This window comes from Marmota marmota, unplaced genomic scaffold, assembly GCF_001458135.2.
Source record: "Marmota marmota marmota unplaced genomic scaffold, marMar, whole genome shotgun sequence".
In the NCBI taxonomy this organism is placed as follows: Eukaryota; Metazoa; Chordata; class Mammalia; order Rodentia; family Sciuridae; genus Marmota; species Marmota marmota.
The window spans coordinates 4,752,538-4,762,611 of NW_026000196.1; the positions used below are offsets into that span (position 1 = coordinate 4,752,538).

At 43.0% G+C, this 10,074-nt stretch overlaps 1 protein-coding gene across 6 annotated transcripts in view; it reads right to left on the reverse strand.

Annotated features, from left to right (window-relative positions):
• Gdpgp1 (GDP-D-glucose phosphorylase 1) overlaps window positions 1-9,786 on the reverse strand; it is a 16,773-nt gene extending 6,987 nt beyond the window's left edge. For 3 of the 6 annotated variants that reach the window (XR_007342829.1, XM_048790251.1, XM_048790252.1), the window contains exons 1-2: window positions 9,648-9,781; window positions 3,618-4,921 (exon numbers count right to left, since the gene is read on the reverse strand). Coding sequence is in view for 5 of the 6 variants with exons in the window: in XM_048790251.1 (XP_048646208.1) it covers window positions 3,629-4,819 (1,191 nt within the window). In the remaining variant the exon portion in view is untranslated. Of the gene's footprint in view, window positions 1-3,425; window positions 4,922-8,717; window positions 8,799-9,647 lie in introns of those variants that run through there. The other 3 variants (XM_048790253.1, XM_015493058.2, XM_048790250.1) reach the window with 3 other exon arrangements.
• Between the last annotated feature and the right edge of the window lie 288 nt (window positions 9,787-10,074).

Genomic DNA, 10,074 nt, shown 5'->3' on the forward strand with positions numbered 1-10,074 from the left:
TTTTTTTTGGTACCGGGGATTGAACCAGGGGTGCTTTTTTAAATTTTTATTTAGAGACAGGGTCTCACTGAGTTGCTTAGTGCCTCACTGAGTTGCTGAGGCTGACTTTGAACTTGCAATCCTCCTGCCTTAGCCTTCCAAGCCACTGGGATTACAGACGTGTGCCACTGCGCTTGACACCTCTTGACATTTGACTGACAGCACAATCACATCAAACTTCCAAGTCCCAACTGTGTATAGTAAAGATCCAGGGCATTTGCCCATGCTGACTGGTTCTAACTAGAACTTGTTCTTATGGGTTTTAGAGTTAGGGGGAATTGTCCTTATCTTCCTGAATTCTGGGATCTGGCCTATATAAGTCACAGAAGTCCCCCGACTTCAGGGTTAACTTCTGTTACCCTGCATTTCTTCTTCAGATAATAGGTTGTTTGCTGAGGTGTAACATATCCTGACTTAAGCCAGGTAAATTGCTTTTTAAAAGAAAGCATGTGGGGGTCAGCACAATGGACCTAGTTTATAGAATTAGCCCCCTAACCTTATATTCCCACCACTTTACATCTGCAGCTTGAGTATTTTTCCTAAAATGCAAATCTGTTACTACACCATTTGGTACTCTTCAAGGTTTCCCATTAGATCAAATCCATAGGCCCTTAGCATTTGAGGTCCTGAATCAAGAGGCAAAAAGGTGGAGAGGCCCTGTTTGGATCAGCAGTTCCTATCATGGCTCTGAGTACAAAGAGCCTATATATTCCATATTCTGGCTGAGACAAAGCTTCAGATAAAATTCCCTTCTTTTTAAAAAAATTTTTTTAATTGTAGATGTACCTTTATTTTATTTATTTTTATGTGATGCCAGGGATCAAAGCCAGTGTCTCACGCATGCTAGGCAAGTGCTCTACTACTGAGCCATATCCCTGGCCCACCTTCTTAAAGATTCCTAAAGCAACAACAACAAAACTTTAAACAATTCCTAAAGCATATAAACAGCTGAGAAACACTATCATAAAGAAAACCTATTTGACTTTACCCTGCCCCGCTTTATAGAAAAACTCATTTGGGTCAGGGAAGTCCCAGGGACAAACTGGAGAAATCCAGATATTTGGCTCATCACCTTGGACACAAAATCTACTTAGCTGTAATATCATCTCATGCATTCCCTTTGGGGAGCAAGCAAGGAAAAGCAAGCATATTGAGCTTGTATATGCAAAAGCTCTCAGAAAAACGTTAAAATTACTGCCATTTGCCAAAAACATGAGGGTAGTCAAAAATTTGAGAGAATGTAAAAATGCTTAATTGTTTTTCTTATAACATAGGTTATGGGTGCATAGTCTGCTTTATCTCAATGAGACTGTAACTTCTTTTGTGATATAAAATTTCCAATTAAAATTCTATGATAGGGCTGGGGATGTGGCTCAAGTGGTAGCCCACTCGCCTGGCATGAGTGCGGTCTGGGTTCACTCCTCAGCACCACAAATAAACAAAGATATTGTTTGCCGAAAAACTAAAAAATAAACATTAAAAAATTCTCTCTCTCTCTCTCTCTTTAAAAAATAATAATAATAAAAAATTCTACGATAAAGCTTTCTACAGGCCTGGGCATAGGGAGCCAAGTACCTATGGGCCTAAGCCACAGCCAAAGCTGTGCCCACACAATAGAAGGCAGAGGAGCCCAAACCTCTGCTGGGAGAACTCTTCCAGCTAGCGGGTGGCACCTTATTCTGAAGGCTCCCCTGACTCCTACACTGTGAGTAGGAACTCCCATTCATTCAGGAGGTTTGGGGTAAGAGTAGTGGCAGTGGACTGGGCATGGTTGTGCACATCTGAAATCCCAGTGGCTGGGGCTGAGGCAGGAGGATTGCAGGCCAGCCTCAGCAATTTAGTGAGATCCTGACTCAAAAAATAAAAAGGGCTGAGGATGGAGCTCAAAGGTAAAGCACCCTTGGATTCAATCCTCACAAAATAAATAAGTGGCAGTGATCATCCCTATTGAAAACTAAACTCAGGATTTTTTTCTTTTCTTTCTTCCTTTTTGGGGTTACTTTTGCTATACAAGAATCAAGGAAGCACAAGGAAAAATGGCTTTTTATATATAACTCTCTAACAACTATACCCTTTAAAAAATTTTTTGTATGTATACATATGTTTTAGTTGTTGATGGACCTTTTATTTATTTACTTATTTATTTATATGTAGTGCTGAGAATTGAACCCAGTGTCTCACACATGTCAGGCAAGTGCTCTACCACTGAGCTCCAACCCCAGCCCTATAATAGTACCTTTTGACTGGTTCTTCTGGAATCAGTGTGGAGATCACTGGAGTAACAGAACAAGACAAAGCATTCATTTTTCAAAAATTTCCACAGCTGGGCATGGTGGTACATGCCTGTAATCCCAGCTACTTGGGAGGCTAAGGCAGAAGGATCACAAGTTTGAGGTCAGCCTGGACAGTATACTGAGATCCTGTCTCAAAATAAAATTTTAAAAGCACTGGGGATATAGCTTAGTTATAGGGTAGAATACTTGCCTAGCATGTACAAGGCCCTGGGTTCAATCACCAGTAGCACAAACAAATAAAAAATCTTACATTGACTCAGATACAGATAGAGAAGTAAAGACTTAGCTCTGGATTTTTCAAGAAGCCTACATCATGTGGAGCTTGTGAAATGCCAGAGAAAGACTCCAGAAGGCCATAAAATTTTAAGGGCAGCATTACACTTTATGACTTTATGGGCATTGCTGACTGAAGAGAGAATCACAAATGCACATTGTCCCAGCTCAGATTCTGGCATCTGACTGCCTGAGCTGCAGTTCAAATCCCATGTGTTATCTGGCTGACCTTGGATAAGTGATAATCTGTCAACTTCCCTTTCTTCATTTGTTAAATGGAAATAGTAAGAGGACCTGCATCTTTAATGTTATGAGTACACCCTGTTTTCACAAGAGATATTGTGAAAGACCATTCAACTCTATGTTGGGGACTGGAGGAAAATTCAAGATGAATTTTTAGGGAGATGAAGAAGTAGGGCATCTTGATGGAGCAGCAGGAACAAATTCAAGAGAAGGATGAAGAAATAAAAATAAGTGATGGAACAGAAAAAGGAAGGAAAGGAGGGAGGGAGGGAAAGAAAAGAAAATAAATGGTAGAGAGAATCACAAATGCACATTGTCCCAGCTCAGATTCTGGCATCTGACTGCCTGAGCTGCAGTCAGGTATGGTGGCATTCATCTGTAATCCCAGCTATTTGGGAGGCTGAGGCAGGAAAATCACTTGAGCCCAACAGTTCAGGAATTTGAGGACAGCCTGAATAACATAGGGAGAGCCAGTCTCAAAACAAAAAACATACAGCAACAACAACAAAACAGTGGGCAAAGGAGGAACAAACAGAGAAGGTGAGAAAAGGAAGAAAGGTGAGAAACAGCAGATACAACCAGGAGAGCATGCTGATTCAATTTATTCCAAGGTTTCTCTCCTTCACCAAGACCAGTCATCAGTTCTTTCTTTATTCTTCCCCTTAGGCTGAGAGAAGTAGGAAAGCAATCATAAAAATAAATGACCAGATGACTAGACAATGAAGGACTATGAATGGAAAGGGATTCAGTCAGTTAGCAAATAAATACCTCCAGAAGGATCACAGCTCTTCCTGGGCCATCAAGGCTACCAGTGCTTCCTGTATCTCACCTGCTTGTGCTGGGGGCAGCAGACAGTCCTGAATGAGGGCCAGGGCAGCCTCCTCTGTCAGGCTGCTGAAGTCCTGGTATGTTTTGACAGGGAGGTGGCCAGCCAGTTCACAGAGGGCAACATTGAAAGCCTCACCTTCCTTTATTCCAAAGTTGGACTTCCGGGCCCACAGAATTACTCGGACCCCTGTGAGCATTGTGGATGCTGATGCCTTTCCAGGTGGAGCTCCCCGAGTTACAAACAAGTTATGTGCAATTTCGTGGTCAGTGAGGTAGTCAGTGGCTCGACATACCCTGCTAATCAAGGCTTCTAAGTCAGGCCCTGGCCCACTAGTGTAAAAGAGGAAACCAGGAGCTGGGACAGCCTGGAGCAAATACAAATGGCCCCCTGGGTCTAGAGCCTCACTTGGTGCCCCCTCCACAGGCAATCTGTGGGCCAGGTAGTAGCCGTGCAGGTGGAGGTGGTTCACTGAGGCCAATCCCCCCAGGCTGTTGAAGCCAACCCTGAAGCCTGGGTGAGAGCTCAGCAACACAGTCTCAAGCCCTGCCAGCAGCACACCTGGTAGCAGGCGCTGGGGTAGCCCCCGCGTAGGCTCAGGAACCAGCAGCACATGGCCCCACTCCAGGGGACTGACATTGATTATCACCAGGATGTCCTCTTGCTGGACAGCACTACAGTCATTGGGCTTCCGGTGCAGACGGAAGAGAACTTCTCCTGGCCGGATCTTGTTGAAGTTAAACTGTTCAGGGTCAAATGCCTGCCTTACACTCTTGATGTTCTGAGGACGTCTCCTCTGTACACCTCGTTCCACATTTAGCTGAGCCACAAAACCCACAGCACCAGGGAGGGTTTGAGTTTGCAACTCTCCTAGGCGGTAGCGAAAGAGCCCTAGCTCCACCCTCTGCCTCCAGGCAGAACAGAGGGCAGAGTCAAATCTCGATGGTGTGTCCAGGGTGCTGGGTGCATTCCTTGGCCACTGAATGCCTTCCACTATAAGTTCCTTCTGCCCATAGACAAAGTCAGGGATGCCTTTCTCTTCCCAGTCCTCATTGTTTGGAGGTAGCAAATATGAAGTTTCCTTTGAATAATGCAAAAGAGCCATGGAACTACCTGAAACAATCCTAAGAGATGAAAAATACATGAGAGTAGTCCATTTTCAGAGATTTTTATTTTCAAATAATTTTGACTTTTTGTTTAGATTATAGTTAAAAACAATATATAATCCATGCCTTTGGTAAAATACCTAGAAAACATAGAAATTGCTCATACTTCCATCACTTGCAGATGAGCATGTTTTTACTAAATCAAAAATGTATAGACTATTTTTTGTTGACAGTTTTATATACAAACATCCATACGTATTTATATATACATACATACATACACACACATGTATTCTCTGTATATGTATACACAGAGTAGAGGAATGGGAGAAAAAAAGATAAAAGACTTATTCTATGATGTTGACAAAGATGTGGAGAAACTGGAACCCTCCCTTGTACACTGTTGGTGGAGAGTGAAGTAATACAGCCATTGGAGGAAAAAGTATAGCAGTTCCCCAAACAATTTATTTTATTTTATTTATTTTGATACTGGGGGTTAAAATCAGGGGCACTTTACCACTGAGCTGTATCCTCGCCTCTTTTCAAATTTTATTTTATTTTATTTTTTTATTTTTGTGGTGCTGGGCATTGAACCCATAGCCTTGTGTATGTGAGACAAGCACTCTACCAACTAAGCTATATCCCCAGTCCTCAATTTTATGTTGAGACAGGGTCTTGCCAAGTTGCCAAGGTCAACCTCAAACTTTTGGTCTTCCTGCCTCAGCCTCTCAAGTCATTGGGGTTGTAGGTGTGTTCCATCAAGCCTGGCAATATAATATATTGTTTGTGTTTTATATATATTTTTTGTGTGTATGGTGCTACAGATTGAACCCAGGGCCTGGCATTTGCTAGCCAAGTGTTCTACCATTAAACTACATCCCAAGCAATTAAAAAATTTTAGCAGGGCATAGTGATGCATGTCCTTAATCCTAGCAAGTTGGGAGACTTGAGGCAGGAAAATCAGCAACTTAATGAGACCCAGTTTCAATAAAAAAGAGCTGGAATTGGTGGAGCACCCCTAAGTTCAATCCTCAGTATTAAAAAAAAAAACTTTTTGTAGAGAGATTAAGATAACATAAAATTTATGTTATGCATCTGTTAGCACAATTAAAAACTTTTTTTAAAAAAAGTGTCTCAAAATGAATTTAAGAAATTCAATTATTTCCTATTTACCCGAGCTATATCAAAGACAGTATTCATTCATTCATTCATTCATTCAGGATAAAGACCTACATAATGTTCACTCCTGATATTCTGGGGATACCTATTCTGTATGCTTTTCAATTCATCTCGACCACTCTCCCCACTGCCACTCTACTCCTTACTCTTCCTAAGTTTGTTCTTGCTCAGGGTGTCAGTACTTTCTGTTCCTTTAATGCAAAATAACACATCCTTTTCCCAAAGTTTCTTCACATGGCTGGCTCCTTTGGGTCTCGGATCATAAGTCACTGTGTTGGTGAAATCTGTATGGCCAACCTATTGAAGGTCCCAAAGAAAACAAGAAGAAAGGAATAATCTTACAAGTAGGAAAAAAAATGTCTTGTTGGGCTGGGGCTATAGCTCAGTTGGTAGATTGCTTGTCTTGCATGCACAAGGCTCTGGATTCGATTCCCAGCACCAAAAAAGAAAAAAAAAAAAGTCTTGTTAAACATGAAAAAAGGGGGCTGGGGTTGTGGCTCAGAGGTGAAGTGCTTGCCTAGCATGCATGAGACACTGGGTTCAATCCTCAGCACCATATAAAAATAAAATAAAGGCACTGTGTCCACCTATAACTAAAAAATAAATATTAAAAAAAAATGAAAAAAGTAGAACAAATCCATAAATCCAAGAGTTGATACTCTTGACAAAATCATAACCAATATGCCTGTAATCCCAATTACTTGGGAGGATGAGGCAGGAGGATGGCAAGTCTGGGCAAACACTGTCTCAAATAAAATTAAAAAGGGGTACGAACGGAGCTTAGCGGGAGACAACTTGCCTGGCATCATGTGCAAGGCCCTGGGTTTAATCTCCAATCACACACACATACAAATTTAACCTTTGAGAATCAAACCAAGAAATAAAATTATAATCAGAATGAGAAGATGGTTTTTATTTTGTTTTGTTTTAATGGTGGTGCTAAGGATGAACCCCAGGGACTCATGAATGTTTGGCAAGTGCTCTACAACTGAGCTATCCTCCAGTTCTTGATAAACTCCTTTTAATGTATATCAGAGCCAGGAGCAATGGCTCATTCCTATAATCTCCATGACTTGGGAGGCTGAGGCAGGATTGCAAGTTCAAAGTCATTCTTGGCAACTTAGTGAGACCCTACCTCAAAATAAAAAAATAAAACAGGCTGGGGATATAGTTTATCGGTTGAGTGCCCTTGGATTTGATCCCCAGCACAACACACACACACACACACACACACACACACAGTGGGCATTAGGAACTCAATTTTATCAATGATTAGGCAAACAAAAACAAAAACAAAAAAGGACAATATGCTAACCAGATACCACATGATTCAGAATAACTACTTAATACTATGACAAATGTGCCAAATGGCACAATATCTGCCAGGAAGCAAAGTGACCATCAGAAGGTTATTCAGGAAGGAAGATTCAGAACCAAATGAGGCAGCTGGGAGATCTAGATGACAGCTGGTCATCATGTCACAAGGTCAATTGCCACATCTTCATGTAAATCTCTGATCACCATGCAGTCAAGATACCCCTGGCTGGTTAGCTTTTCCTGGTCTGTCTTACATAGGAGCCACAGTGACAGATTCTTGCTTGTCTATTGTTTCTGTTTAGTTTTTTAAATTATTTTCTGTGGGAGGCCAATCTTATGGGTGACTGAGTTACACTCCCCAGCTGGGTGCTGAAATGGGTGTCACAGAAATGGGTGTGTCTTGCTACAGCCCCATGGGTGAAGCTATGCTCACCTGTTCCTTTGTAATATAACCCCTTGCCCTGTTTAGGATAGAATCTTCCATGGAAATGCCTTGTGTGTGTCCCCTCCTCTTACTGTGCCCTTGGGTGTGGCCTACCCAGGTGTCAGTCAACCTGCTGACAGTGGACATCATGAAGATAGACTCAGCCCCCTGAAACCTGACCCCTTGCCTCAGTGTGTGTGTGTGTGTGTGCTCTCTCTCTCTCTCTCTCCTTCTGGGGACCCTTAAGGTCAGAGGAGCCGTCACAGCAACCCCAAAGATAAAGGTATTTGTGTCTCTTGTGTGGTTATTTCGTGCAGCCCAGTTAGCCCAGTTTAACTAGAGTGACCCCTGAGCCTTTTAGTCGCGAGAACAGAAACCCGGCAATTTTTTATTTGTCAATGGACCTTTATTTTACTTATTTATATGAGGTGCTGTGAATCAAACCCACTGCCTCACACATGCTAGGCAAGTGCTCTACCACTGAACTACAATCCCAGCCCTTATCTATTGTTTTAATACAGAAGATCAACTCTATGTTGGATAGAAAGGGCCTACTCTCAAGAGAAAAATAATCAGGTTGGGATGAGGCTACACTCCAATCACTTTGACTGGTTTTGGTGTTTCCATAGCTCTGTAGTTTCCACTGCATGGAGTGTAACATTTCCACAAATGTGGTACTCATCCATTGATTTAGTGAATCTTTCTTAACAAAATCACTCTCAAATGATCCCCTTATTATGAAGTGCTGGGAAAACTAGAGTCACTCATTAAACACTGAACAACTGCCACACATCAGGTCCTAGCTGTGCTTATGGGGCTTGCATTCTACAAAGGGAAACAGACACTTATGCAATCATCACTCAAACCTACATTGCAAACAAGATATATATGCACTGTCACGGAAGAAGCATTAGAACCTCTCTAAGTGTAGAGTCCTTATCTAATCTAGGGAGTCAGGAAAGATTTCCCTGAAGATAAAATGAAGAGGAACAAAAGCCAAGAGTGGTGGCACTTGCCTATAATCCCAGCAGCTCAGTAGGCTGAGGCACAAGGATCGGGAGTTCCAAGCCAGTCTCAGCAACTCAGCAAGACCCTGTCTGTAAATAAAATATAAAAAAAGGTTGGGGATGTGGCTCAGTGGTAAAGTGCCCCTGGGTTCAGTCCCCAATACCAAAAAAAAAAAAAAAAGGAACAAAAGCCACAGTAGCTGAAACACAGGAGGAGAGGGCCAAAAGAAAAGAGGAAGTCTGGGTTCCAGAAGATCAGGCTTTGGATTTTTAAACATTTAACTTTTTTCCCCCCTGGATTGGGGTTTGCTGGGGATTGAACCCAGGGACGCTTTACCACTGAGCTACAATCCCAGTCCTTTTTTAATTTTGAGACAAGGTCTCACTAAGTTGCTGAGTATCTTGCTAAATTGCTGAGGCTGGTCTCCAACTTTCTATCCGCCTGCCTCAGCCTTCCCAGTCTCTGGGATTACAAGGCATATGCTCTCTTGCCCGGCTCCATTTAATGGTTTTAAACTGAGAATGACATACTCAGGTCTAGACTCTACAAAGATCAGGAGGAATAATGAGTTGGGAGAATCAAAAATTAATCCTACCTCCACCTCCTCCTCCCAGCAACTTGGAATCCTCACCTTCTAGAGTACTATAGGTTAATTTATTCAAGCACGCATCCGATATATATTTATTGAAAATCTATGTGCCAAGCAATGACCTGGGAGTTGAGAGAGGACAAGATCAAGAGCTCGGTTTTTACATCTGGGAGCATGTAATCTGGCGCTGGGGTGGAGTTCAAGGAAGCACCTCAGCTGGAATAATACAGTAGGGTGGGAGCCTCGGAGGGGGTCAACCTACATGTCCTAAATGTCTAAATGTCCGAGCCAGAAGAGTCACTGAAACCCTCTGGACGTGAATTTTCATGTCTGTAAAATGGGAGCCTACCTGGTCCAGCTGTTTCAAGAATGGAAGATAACTGTACACAGTGCTTGACATCCAGTGGGTTCTCAGTAAACAGGCTTAACAGGCAGCAAGGTTGTGGTTACTTCTGGAAGAAGGGGCTCTTTGTACCGAGTGTTGTAACAGGCGCCCGCTGACAGACTGGAAAAGTGCTCTCAGGGCAGATGGGGAGCCGATCGCTTCCAGTTACCCGGCGAGTCCCGAGGTTTCCCGGATACTCCGGCTGCAGGGATTTCCTGGATGTTCCTTACGGGTCCCGCCCAGGGCTGTAGCCGCCAGCACCTATTGCAGGTGGGGCTGCAACACCACGAGACTTTCCCTGCTGCCGCTACCACGGGGAAAGCGGGTCAGGAAGCCTTTAGCGCAGGCGCAGTCTACACTACGCGCGCGGCCGCACCGCCCACCAGGGGGC